This window comes from Phaeoacremonium minimum (genome assembly GCF_000392275.1).
Source record: "Phaeoacremonium minimum UCRPA7 unplaced genomic scaffold PA7_03_scaffold_464, whole genome shotgun sequence".
NCBI lineage: Eukaryota > Fungi > Ascomycota > Sordariomycetes > Togniniales > Togniniaceae > Phaeoacremonium > Phaeoacremonium minimum.
In genome coordinates, this window is record NW_006921366.1 from 127,075 (window position 1) to 140,227 (window position 13,153).

The 13,153-nt window shown below is 52.6% G+C and overlaps 2 protein-coding genes across 2 annotated transcripts; both read left to right on the plus strand.

Annotated features, from left to right (window-relative positions):
- Positions 1 to 992: 992 nt before the first annotated feature.
- UCRPA7_6319 (hypothetical protein) lies at positions 993 to 2,789 on the plus strand (the record flags this gene model as incomplete). Its single annotated transcript, XM_007918857.1, has 4 exons — positions 993 to 1,315; positions 1,378 to 1,670; positions 1,726 to 2,033; positions 2,202 to 2,789. The coding sequence occupies 4 exons, from the start codon at positions 993 to 995 to the stop codon at positions 2,787 to 2,789; spliced, it is 1,512 nt and encodes a 503-aa protein (XP_007917048.1).
- A 1,246-nt stretch (positions 2,790 to 4,035) lies between these two features.
- UCRPA7_6320 (hypothetical protein) lies at positions 4,036 to 4,272 on the plus strand (the record flags this gene model as incomplete). The annotated part of the gene is made up of 1 exon (XM_007918858.1): positions 4,036 to 4,272. The coding sequence occupies one exon, from the start codon at positions 4,036 to 4,038 to the stop codon at positions 4,270 to 4,272; it is 237 nt and encodes a 78-aa protein (XP_007917049.1).
- Between the last annotated feature and the right edge of the window lie 8,881 nt (positions 4,273 to 13,153).

Below are 13,153 nucleotides of genomic sequence, written 5' to 3' on the forward strand. Positions count from 1 at the left end.
CGGTGCACGTACGGGCTCTCGGGGGACCCAGAGAGATTTGAGATACAGATCAGATCACATCCATCAACTTACAGTAGCGTGTTGGTCTGCACATCGCCATCACCATCGTTGCAAGCGAGATCTATCTGCCTGTCTATCTGGCCTGCTAGAGCCGATGCATCCCGTCGATGGCGGGTTTTGCCTAATGGCCGTTGGTGAAGAAAGTGCTGCCCCTCGTTTCCTGGGCTGACATAGCTGGCCGTCGTGCAACGAGCAAACGGGATTCCGAATATCCACGGCCGATTATTTGCAAGCCGCAACCCAGGGTGGTTTGGCAAGGCCGGCCGCGTCTGTTTGCCGCCAAAGGCAGCTACAAGCACCCTACCAAAGCCTAAGATCTAATCTTAGTAAAGTGAAGTTCATGCCAAAAGCTACTCCTAGATAACATGAAATAGCTTTTTACAAAGCAAAGTAGCTACCAGCATACATGTAGAAATAGTGTCGCTTTAGCTTTCATATGTCTTGTGAGTGGTCTATGAGGGGTGAATGAGGCTAACCTTATTAGGGTAGGTGGCCTGTGAATTTTGTCCCTTCCTCTGAATCTCTTGGCACCAACACTCGCCACACTTGCCACACCCTGCATGTGCAGATTCGGAAAAATATTGTTGCTTCCGCTCACTGCGCCACAATCATCGCTTTTGGCTCCAGCTCCAGCGCTAATAAACATGGCTACCCTTACCTATGCTATCACCGCCTGGAAGCCGACGGCGAGTGTAACCCTGCGTATAGACCCAGCTTCCTGGATTCGAACCATTACGATGGACGCATCTACGCCGACTGACGCCCGTACGCCTGGCCCTGCGCCCGCGCCTGCGCCGGCCGAAGTCGAGCCCAGGCAAAAGCGTATTGAAACTCCTGGCGAGGCAGGTGGTGATTACCTCGCTCGCGTCAGCTTTTCGCCCTAGCACGGCGATCCGCGACCGTGTTACGATGGCAAGCCTCGGCGAAGCGCCATGCCGATCAGCGACCATCCCATCGTCGACCTCTTCGACAATGTCGAACGTGCCTCTCCCTCTACCCCTACATCCGCTATCGCCTCTGTCAATGACGATCCGGAAGAGGCTATGAAGAAGGAGACGAAGAGCATGCGCGATTCTATCATCGACATTCTCAGTGACTTCAAATGGTTCTGTCTCGCTGTTGTCCGCCTTGGGTTTCCCGGTCTCGACGACTCTCAGAATATCCCGACTGTGGCTATCATTGTACTACCAGACTCCAATGTAACTGTTGGAGAAGCTCTCGATGTCGCTTGTAAGGTTGCTGATTATGTATACCAGTAAGTCACCCCTTTGGCCCTTAGTTCCTTTCTACGACTTTTTCAAGGCTATATATTAATAGCAACAGGTTTGAGCAGCTCTACGATGTCGCTGTCGAGGTCCTCAGTATGGATATCTCCCCCCTCCACGACACGCGGGTCAGTGAATTCATGGCCGATATCAAGTACACCTTCGAGGATGCGTTTGACGACAGTCCCTCAATCGGCGTTAGCATTGAGAACCCGTCAGGTAATAGCGGCGTTGGAACTCTCGGCGGTTATCTTCGAGTCAGTGGTCGCGCTAGCGCAAGCTCGATCGACGTCCCAGATTCCAAGATCAAGTATATGGCGCTCACATGTCACCACGTTCTCACCAGTATGCCCACCCAGCAAGCTTTCCTCGCCCGGTGTAAGGTACTAACATGTAGCAGAAAACGAGGCGCCGTATGAATTCACTACCTCTGGGCAAGACATTGAGCCTTTTGTCAACTGCCCTAGTTTCGACGACTTTTGGTGCTGGCAACAAGATCTTTCGCTGTCAGACATGGAGAAAAACAAGGACTTACGCAGACTGAGAGAAATGCGCTACAAGGGGTCGCGTATGAATGCCAGACAGCAAAACATCTTGCGTTATTACGAGGCCAAGTATATCAAGACTAAGCCAATGATTGAAAAGCTCGAGAAATTCGACATTGTTCTTGGCAATGTTTATTGCAGTTCCGGTGTCGGAGCTCAAGCTGTGAGTAGTAAGCATAGTCCAGAGTCATTCAGCTTCTTGATGGACTGGGGACTGGTTGAGCTGAGTGCTTCTCGACTCGAAACCTTTACTAAGATGTCTAGCGTAAGTTATATACCAAGTTTTACAGATCTATAGGATGAATGATATCTAACATTGAGAGAATAATAGGGCTTATGTAATAGTGATTTTGACGCTTTTGCGAAAATCACCCACTACGACCGATCTCTCGTACCGCCGTGGCGCATCCAGTCTCTACAGGAGCTCAAGGAGAGTCTCAACCCTACAGCAAATCGTCAGCCGATCTGGAAGGATGTCGTGTGTAAGGTTGGCAAGAGAACGGGTAGGACTTTCGGCGTTCTCAATCAGATCCATCCTTCTATGAACGTCAGATCCTCTAGGAATGGCGAGGAAAAGAGCCGGACAGGTAGGACTGTCCTTGTCCTTGTCCCAAAGGCCGCGTTGGATGACACAAAGACCTTCGGTAGTCCTGGAGATTCTGGTAGTCTCGTTTATGACTACGAGGGTAAGATCATGGGCATCTACTTTGGTGGACAGAGATACGAGCCCTATAATCCTCCTATTGAGGTGAGCTGTGTGGATGGCTTGCACTTTGTAGCGCCTATAGCACCTACCCTCGAGAGCATCCAGGCGGTAGTGAAAACCGACCCCGCGTTCTCGGGGTACGACGTCGAGGTCGAATTTCTCTGGGCAGATGAGAACGGGTGGGATGACAACGAGTGGGATGAGAACGAGTAGAAGGCGAGTTTGTGGTTCACAATTCTCTAAGGGTTGGTGATCTTTATATTCGTCTCAGACTTGGTCGTTGATATAGGCCTTCATGTAGCATAATTCTAAACTAATCGTCTTGGCAAGATGGCCAACACCTCACCAAGCCACTGAGCTAATCCAGTATTACCAGATCGCCTGTGTGACGCTTTAAGAAATCCTCTACGCTCTCTTGCGACATGCCCTTATAGCCAGCCCATTCCATTAGATCCATCGAGTATCGCTCCTCTCCAGCCTGGTCGAAGTGCGGACCATTCCAATCCTCATCCTCTGCCCCGTCATTGCTATAATATTCTATGCGCCAACGCAGAGCCTCCTCAACACGCAGAATCGACCACAGCATAAGGCGGCAGGGCCCACCCGTTGCCTTGCCTGGGCTAGGCACGCGACAGATGCCGGGGCAGAAATAATGAGCTATACACAAAACAAGAACGCTATTCAGGCGATAAAGACTATGGAACGAGCCTCTCCCAATCGCCCGGGCGAACCAGACACCGAGAGATCCCGTCTTTGGCTGTTCAAAGAGAACTATCCCGAGCTCCCAACTCGTGCGGGATGGGATCGGCAAGGGTCCGGCCCTGTTCATCGTGCCCCCGGCGCTTCGTAGCCAGTGGCGCGACGAGCTCTGCAAGCATCTAGCCAGCGTCAGGTCATGGTCTTCCACCTCCCGAGATCATCGACATTGGCACAAAGCCAACTGCCAAGGAGAAGAAGAAGTCGCCCGCTCGTCGCTCGTGTAGTGTTCTCACAATCTGGGCCGACGACGACGCTCGGAGAAACCGACCTGAGGATTATCGAGGACCCTGTTGCACGCACTACACCATCGGCGAAGCTCGCAAACGCGTTCATCTCGGCATGTACCTCAATGACTTAGACGCGTTGGGCGAGCAATGTTCCACTGCCCCAGGATAACAAGGACCGTCGCGCCTTGGTGGCGTTTCCCATGAGCGCCAAGTGTCATCGTTCTCGACGAGATGCGCCAGGTGAAGCGTGGAGGCACGAACCTGTGTAAGTTCTGATGGTACTCGAGCACGAGGCGGACCTGCCGCTGCCGATATTTGGCCTTAGCGGTACACCCATCGGGACGAAGCCGGGAGACTAGGCCGCGAATTTTGACGCGGCTTTCTGCATCGTAGACAAGGGCAAGAGGCTCGGAGAGAAGTTCCAGGGCTGGCACTCTAATGCACTGTGGCTCCACAACCACCGGAAGCAAGCAATGCCCAAGGATGCCGCAGAGCGCAACGAGTATGACGAGAAGCTAAGAATCTACAACAACGCGAGGGTCAGCGTCGTCCGAGAGGCGGTGCCCAGCCGCGACAGCACAGATGTATGCCTCGGGCATCCTATCAGCGACCGCGAGCCCAAGCCCTACAATGTGATCCAGTGCCCGATCACCAGGAGCAATGGCGAAGCGCTGGAGAAGCTGTGGGTTGACGCCTGGGCTAAGATCTAGGAGGATCTCCGGAAGGCGGAAAAGAGCGGGCCCAAGGGCAAGCAGAAGGATGCAGTCGAGAAGCTCTGCCTTGCGATAGTGCTCGAGTCGATGAAGCCGCCGACAGGGAGCCACTGCAACATGCTGCTCTGTTCTGTGTTCCCCGGTTTGGCCCACATAGTCAACAAGGACTCCAAACTCCTTTCCAAGAACGAGATAGGAGGGATCTAAAAGCTGAACCTCTAGCACGTGCGAAGCGGTCTCCATGGTATGAGCATCGGCATATATGGATGGGGCATAGCATCAAGCTTGACAAGATGGTCGCGATAATCAAGAGGATGCGTAACGACAAGACGGTACACACTGACCTCGACCGTCCGATCCCGAAGAGATGTATCATCGTACCAGCCCATCCACTGACGGGGGTCCTGATCTTTATCGCCTAAGCGAAGCCAGCCTGGCTTGGATATGGGATAGCTCATTCAATACATGTCCTTCGCGTGGCGGCTCGTTACATGACTTCTCGAACTAGGTGTTCATCTCGTCAATTCAACATGCATATCATCTCTACAGATGGGCTATCCTTGGCGCGAGAGTATCTCGGACTTCCAAACAAGGACTCTGGTCATGATACTGAGGTAATCCTGCAGTTTGTCGTCAAACATGGGGTGTTTGTGCTGCCCGGAAATGGCAGCCGAAACAGCAACACACGTGTATGTGCTCACGTTTAGCGATAGCTGGATTGAGACTCATTTGGGGAGGTTTGGCGGGACCCGCCTGCCCCCTCCCCTTCACGTGTCGCCGAGTCCCAGCGGGTGAGCGCTGCATCGCATGCATATCACATCTTATCGCATCGTGTGACATCAGGGTCTCGGGCGGGTCTTGTCGGGGGCCTTGGGCCCCATCCCATTTGCTGCCAAGGCCGATGGAAGGCAGGACGAGGTTTCCGTGCAGCTTCTATCGCTCTGTTGCTCTAAATCTGCAGACTGCTTCCTTTCTGAGCTGGGTGTGGCTTTGTGGGCCGAGTCTCTCGCCAGGAGCCGGGTTGGGTGGCTGGCTGGCTGCGTTGAGGAGGGGAAGGGGGCGAAGATATGCAGAGATATGCAGAGATATCGCAGATCATTTGGTAGGAGGCTTACATGCCGAGACCCAAGAGATAGATAGATAGATAATGGCGAACGGACGGCGATGTTGCGCCATTTCCGGATCGGATCGGAGGGATGGCCCGGATGGAGGTAGGTGATGCATCAGATGAGATACCGGTAGACGGATTGGAGGGGTGGTTTTGGTGTGGTGTTGCAGATGGCCCAGCCTAGGCCCTTCGCCAAAAACAGCCAGGGTGCCAGTGGCCTGGTCTGTCGCTTTCGAGCGAACATCTCATCTCCCCGTCACAGCATCAGGAGACGACGAAACAAATCGCCGGCTTGGATCTGTAATCATCGCGGTGTCGATCGGAAACACGCCCGCGGATCTGCCATGGACGCTCCATTGTCGGCAGGCTGTACAATCTCATATCCAGGCTCACCGTCCAATTTTGATGTAGAAAGAACTTCCGAATTGGGTTAAGGAGGAGGAGGAGGAGGAGGAGAAGAAGGAGATGGTGGTGTCGGAGACATGAACATGGATGGATATGGGTAGAACGCGGGGGGCATAAACGTGGACATTGATGAATGTGGAAAATGGTTGAGCATGGCAGGATTTTGCAGCATGTCTCTTGATCTGTTCCGTTGTGTCCCTCCAAAAGCAGTCACAGTCATCATTCACCAGTCAGGAGGAGCCTTTGGACCGGCCGGTCGGTCGATCGCATGTGTAGTAAATAATGTAGGAGCCGAATTCAGCGCCTCGACGGCATCAACACTAGCGGCCTGTATCGAGAGAACTGAAATTCCTTTCGTGTAATTACAACAACAGCAGCAACGCCTCTATGAATGTTTACCGAAAGTTAAGGGACGTGCTCCCGTAGTGGGTTAGAAATGGTGGTGCCCGGGGCTCCTTCAGTGCAAGAATGCAAGACATGAGTGTCATTTCAGTTTACTCTACGACAAGGGCTGAAACTTGCCTGCAGGTGTATGCAGGAAGAAAAAACTTTAGACCAATTTGACAAGGAACAAATTGCAAAACAGCTGAGAGCTTGAAAGCTGTACTGGGCTCATGGTTGATGGGCTTCCTGGTTTGACATAACGAAGACTTGCGGCCCCTGGTTCCGCCTGCGTCTTAAAAGTCAAAACGCGACTTCATCACTAACAGCTATGGAACAGAAATTGAGTGTCTGTTAAAACAGCAAACCTTGACCTACCTAGCAAAGCAACAACGTTTTAGGATGTCAAACTATCTCCCCTGTCTGATGGAGTAACTTAGATGGACCTGGGGAAAGATCTGGCTGTAGTTCGTGGAGAAAGTGGTGAGGTATTCGATACTTACGCCAACTACATTTCTCCAAATCTTGAGATGACATTGGGGTGTGAATGCATGAAAATACAAAGGGCTGTTTCGAAAAGGGGAGCCGCCGTGTATGAGGCATTTTCCAGCCCTTGGAATAGCATTCACACGTACGTACTTGGCTGACCCGGCTGGAAGCGACATGCGGTTTGATGGAACCTCTTGACCTCAGACCATTTCTCGGGGTTATGAGGGTAGCGAAGCACGCTCATTTGTTGCACAAAGCGTGGACAGACGGCCGCGAAAAAAATCTGCCGTGCAACAAGAATCGGGGCTTTCTCCCCCAGAGAGAGGCTGCATATGAATCTGCGCGTGTGATGGGTTGGCTGTGGACGGGAACCGTGACGGAAACGGTAGCTGGTCACGCGTAGGGACGGCACCTGTTTCTGTGCTTACGCCGTGGACAGTTACACACTGTCGAAAAAGTTCTTCATGCTTGTTCTCCCTGACAGCCAGCAATAGTTACTGCAGGTGAGAAATGAGCATGATCCGCACCTGCACTGTACTGTATGTAGGCTGGCCAGAGGCGAGATGCAGGTGGGAAATTTGCAGAAGGGCTGCTTCTCCACGAGAGCAACTCACCGCCACTCCACCGTCAGTGTAATTGCGGCTCAATTTGGTGAGCCGTCAGCGTCTCATTCGCTGAAGTCCAGAGGCAAAGGGTATTTCACACAGTGAGATTCAAGATGAGTCGCCCGGCGCCCCGTCAGCGTCAGGGCGGCGGCTTCCCTCACCGGATACACAGTATGAATTTGGATATCTGCAGTCGAAACGCAAAGTTGAAGTACGTGTAACCAGTCAATGTCCGGAGGAGGTGGTATCTTCAAAGACACGGACCCAAAATTGAGGCCGGCGAGGTGCAAGAGGCAAGGAAGCCCTGGAAGTAGCTCCGAGAATAGAGAGGTGAGGCGGGAAGAGACAAGTAGTAAGACTCAAAAATTATACAGCAGTTGTGTTGCTGAGTCCCAAGAGTGAGTCTCATCAAAGAGGCTGCCATTGAAGGAGCAGGTAACACAAGAACGTAAGAGACTGCGGGGGCGGTAAGACTGGCAGGAACGCCGTCTCAATCAAGAGAAAGCATTCAGCCTTTTCCAGCCCTTGATCCTGTCGCTCCTACCTCTTTGGATTGATCTGGGCCTGCCTTGCTGGGAAGGCTCGCAGTCTGAGGAGCCAAGAGCAACTCGATTAGGTATACGTGCTGAGGAAGGCGCGAAGCAACAAGCTTTTCTGTCAAGCCAACAGCTAACGTTAACTGTCGACACGACCCATGAGAGCGCTACTGTTCACATCTCGGTTGCCAAGTGCGTCAATCGGTTAGACCACACTCGGTCTCGGTGGACCAAACCTCACCGTTTACTCGCAGGCTAATGCAGGAGAGAGATTCTACCACGCGGTATGCAGCTCCTGGGTCACGAGTTACAATCTGCACGGTTTTGTTATTGCATCAAGAGTTGTATGGTATTTATTCATGCATAAAGTGCCTGCTTTGGGACGCCTGCAGAGACCCATTCGTCGGAAGCGAGCCATTCAGGACACATCTCGGGCCCCGTGAGCGTGGGGGACACATCCAGCCGACCGAATCGACCGATGGCCGAAAATATTGCGGAGCGCCTGTGAAACAAGATCGGATGCTGGAAGAGCCGTCCGTCGTGCAATGCACCAATCTCCGGATTTCCGCTTTCGACACTGCCGCTTGGCCTTCGAAGAGTCGCGAGATTCCTGAATAGAAGGGCCTCGAGACTGCGATCTATCAGATGGTCTCAAACGGCATCGCTATGAGATGAGGTGGGCGTGTAAATGAAGTGACATTGGATCGCGTTCGGTCTCGGTCATCATCAGCTCGTCAGCAGTTGTATTTCTATCAGGTCGGGAGGACTTCGGCTTGGGGGTGGTGCGGCGCGGTGTCGTCATTACGATTGACACCCGCATTGACTTGGCAAATGCTGAGCGACCAGTACCTGGCATATCAAGAGGAACAGTACATTCAACTTTTCTCCAGTAAATATCAAATGTACCGTGTTAAACGTGCGAAAAGCGCAAAAGCTCGATGAGCCTGCGTCTATGCCTGCGATCATTTCGCATTTCGGCATACCTACCTGGTAAAAGACGCAAGGACCAATGGCAATCGACTTGAGCGCTGGAGCGAACCCTGGTTACCCTGGTTGATAGATGTCTTGCAGATTGTGGAGCACAGGGTCTCTTAATGCCAAGTCACCGAGGCAGTTGAGAGCGAGAGCCCACCCAAAGGGTCAATTCTGAACAAAATCGGATTGCTCGTTTTCTGAACGACGTCCTGCGGCGCCTAGCCGGTTAGCCTGGCTTAACGATTCATTCTAGGGCGTGGGGCCGACCACCCGAGTCGCGTAGCCGTGCTTCACCGCAGTTCTGGTGATGGTCAAGCATCGCGGCAAAACGAGGCGGCGGTAAATGATACGTTTAGATGCTGTCTTCTCCGTCAGGTGCAATCTCGGACAATTCCGCACTTCGCGAGTACTCAGCGACTCCGTCGTGCATCTGAATAACGCTCACAAGTGACCTGATCTACACGCCTTGCCAGTGCAATATGGATAAGACAATCTCCTTGGCCAGCCAACAAAGGGACGTCATCCGCATGCGAGGGAGACTGGAACATGATGGCCTTCAAACCCACGGATGCAACGTCTTAACGGCCCGTGAGCGGTGCACGGGGAATGCAATTCAATTCGGCCAAATCTTGACCGTGAAAGATAACGGGTAATGGCAATGCCAGGCTATGATGCAATTGCGTTGCTCCTCCAAACAGCATGTCTCGTGCCTTCTCACCCTTCCCCCCGTGTATTTTGTCAGCGCAGCTAACAGTTAACCTAACGAGACCAGATTCATTGTGGAGGGATGGGAGTTCACCCCACTTTCTTGGAGAGATGACGTTGGTTGTGATCCGTAAGTGCGCCCCAAGCTGGATCTGGTAAGATATTCGAGGTATCCGGTACTTGTCATGCAAGCCGCTTTACGCGCTTCAATGGTACGCAGCACAGTCCAGGTCTGTCCCAGGTCACTCTAACGGGGGTTCGGCCTTTCGCGTCTTCTTCAGCGCCGTCTCACAGCCCAGAACCGCAGCTGAAACTTGCTGGATGTGCCACGCGCCGGTGCTGGAGGGGATTGGAATGCGCAAGGCATGGCTAATTGATTACCTAGGTACTACTGATCTTCGCCTTACCAGTGGATGCTAAGATGACTCGGCCACAGGCAGCCTGACGCCCAGGGCTCGTGTATGTCTTCCATTTCTCGTACTGTATCGCGGGGATGGAATGTCGTGCTCGTGATGGTTGTTGTGCGCGAAATAGCCGATTCTGCTATTCTCGTCAGCAGGAAAAAACGATATTCTTGTAAAAATCTCTGGGCGTTGGGCTGGGCCGTGAGACGATGACAATCAGGCAGGTCAATATCTAGGAAACTACGCCAGGGCCCTTGGCACCAACAGGTCCCTTCAACCGGTGATTGATGCCGCTGCTGAAATGTTCATGCAGGACAAGAACGACAAGACATTCGAAATCGATCGTGCTTTGTGCATCTTACACTGTCTCACTGTCTCTCCATCCGAAACGGGCGTCTGTCGCTCGACAGGACTGGAGACCACACAACCTTGAAATCATCCTCTTCATTCCGTCGTCATTTTTGTGTGCCTCGAGATCCGCCTTCGGTAATCGGTCGGCCGTTCACTACAATGCCCGCCTCCAACAAGCACGACACTCTTGCCTCATTGCGGGCGGTTTTCTAGAAGAGAGGACCGCATGGAGCGAGCCGACTCTCCCGTTACCGGCCAATGACAGGCTCGGAGTTGGACTTGTCTTGTGTGTCGCTATTATTAACGGCGACACTGGAGCCTTCTGATACGGTAGGATGCAGCGGGGCTCCTGGCTCTGGTGGTGGATATGCTCCGCAAGAACCGCCGGTGGCATCATACCTTACCTTACCACAGTTAGGTCGGGTCCCCTAGCCCACGCGAAATACTGCTGATAGCGGCGCGATGGTCCATACGGAAGATGGTATTAGTGGGCTGCTGGCCCTGCATGCCAGCCAGCAGAGACACCAGAGTCAAAAATAACGCACCCAACAAGATGCGGTAGACGAGACTGCAATTACCGGTCGGTGGGAACTGCGAGCGAGCGAGCGAGGAGACGGATTCCCGACCAAAATACAAACCAAGACGGAGCCAAGGATCCAGATAAAGTCATTGTCATTTTGGCAGAAACAGTTTGCCTTGTTCCAGGCGCCCTGGGGCCACAAAGCTGCTCGGAAGTTAGGTGGTTCCAGGGCAGTCAATCACCAGGCTGGCATTACTGGAGATGATATATGTCCCAGATCAGACCGTTTCTTATCTGACTTTTCTGCCACGAAAGCGACCTTGTTGCTGTCCAGGCTCTGAGTGAATCATCAAGAAGCCTTCTGCAGGTCAGTGCCATTGAAGTCTACAGTTTTTTCCCGAGGAGGCGTCCTTAGTGACGAGGGGTATGAGCGACAAGAGTTTCTAGATGAAAAATGACGGCTTTATTACCCTTCGAAGCAGCCCTGGGAAATACGGCAGTTTGGATTCTTGATGGGAAAAAGTCCAAGGGCTTATTTCCAGCCATTGCTCGCACGTCCCCCCTTAAAACGCCTCCCCCATTGTCGCTCCTCATGTTTTAATAATGCGTCTGATCTAATACAGGCTTGATCGGCCAATAGCAACCGCCTCGCTCAAGCACCAGAAACGTGATGTAGCCGCTACTTTCCCCGACAACGAGCGAAACTGATTCAGACACCACAGTGTGCCCGATACAGTTTTGGGTGAAAGAAGCGCTGACCTCCCTGCACACTCACTTAAACCATTCACTAAGGCGAGAAAATATCCGAGTCCACCTCTACTGCATAGTAGAGAGCAGAGAAGACAGGCATGACAGGGGGGGTGGCATTTTCAGCGAAAGAGAGACAGAGAGAGGAGACGCCACCAGGGTCGCTCATTCCCTGGTCTGGCTAACGTTATAGCGAGAACTGGAGCAGCATTGCCGTACTGAGCCGTACTGTGTGCTGTACGTGTATTCTTGCCTGCGCACTTGCAGCGAGGGCCCCCAGCCAGTCAAGCACAAACGTCGCTAATCCCATGGTCCCCCCCATCCATTGCATCAACCACCTCGATCGCCCCGCCTTCTTGGTCCCTGCAAGTCAAGCCTCGATAGAGTAAAAGCCGGTGGGCACACTGTGGGCTGTACCTACCTACCTGCCTACTTACCTGGGTAGCGTAGCGTAGCGTAGTGTAGTGCGAAGTGGATGGTGGGTGAGGCAGTATTGAATGATTGCCTGTCCTGTAGCTACCGTATCCGACGCTTGGTCTTGCGGGCCATATCTTAGCCACACTGTAATACGGCAGGTACTGCGTGTGCAAGGAGGGCGTGAAGGAGAACGAGAGGCAGTGCGAGAAAGAAGAGAAGAAGCAGAAACAAGAGGGAGAAGGAGCAGCAGGAGAGGAGGAGGATTGGGAAAGCTTTTGCCGTTTCCACGGTTCATCCATTTCCATCCATTCACAGTCTGCATTTTGACCCTGGATCTGCTGTACTCTGCACTTCGCTTCTTAGAGAGCCGGGTGAAGACGGTATTCTGGACTGTTCAGTTCGTTCAAGGTTGAGTCCTTGAGTCTACTTACCTACCCGACTTGGGTACACTTCACTTTATTTTTCACTGTGCAGCAAATGGTTCAGAGTACCTACTTCCTCCTACCTGGATATCTAGTGTACAAGCAGGAGGCGGCGCCTTGGGCCCTGGCTGCTCCTTGCTGGATACTGGATACTGGATAACGCACGCACTGGAGAGTGGATGGGTGGATGGATGGATGGATGCTTGGATGCTTGGATACCCACACTCCTCCTCCCCCAGGTTGCAGGTTGCAGGCTGCAGGGTTGAAGGGTGCTGCATGTTGGATGGATGCGAGACTTTCATTCCGGTACGGTATGAGGGTATCTACCTACTGCATAGGAGATACTGTCGAACTCTTCGAGTGTACCTATTGCTGTAGGTGTCAGAGTACATAGTAGGCGGTACCTCTCTTGCTGCCGTTGGGGCCTCAGTATCCGAGGTATCTATCTTTATCTCCATTTGCCATTTCGCGCCTGCCCCCAATAACGATAAACACACCCGATTTCCCACTCTGAAGCCGCCGGCGCGAATTCGTTGCGTCTCGCTCCTGCTTTTCTTGCTTGGTCTGGTTCTGGTCTGGTAACTGCTTTAACTGGATGTTTGGGCTTGCGTCTTAAATGTGCCCTTACAGCCTCCTTCCTGCCTTTTTTTTAACTCTCTCTCTCCCACAGAAAAAAGAATACTTACCTACTTACATAACTCTCTTGCATCCTCCTCCCCACGCACCACGCACGCACGCACATCCCTCACCAACTTACCTACCACTTAACTTACCTCTCTCACTTCCTTGCCTTGCCTTGCCTTGACTTGACTT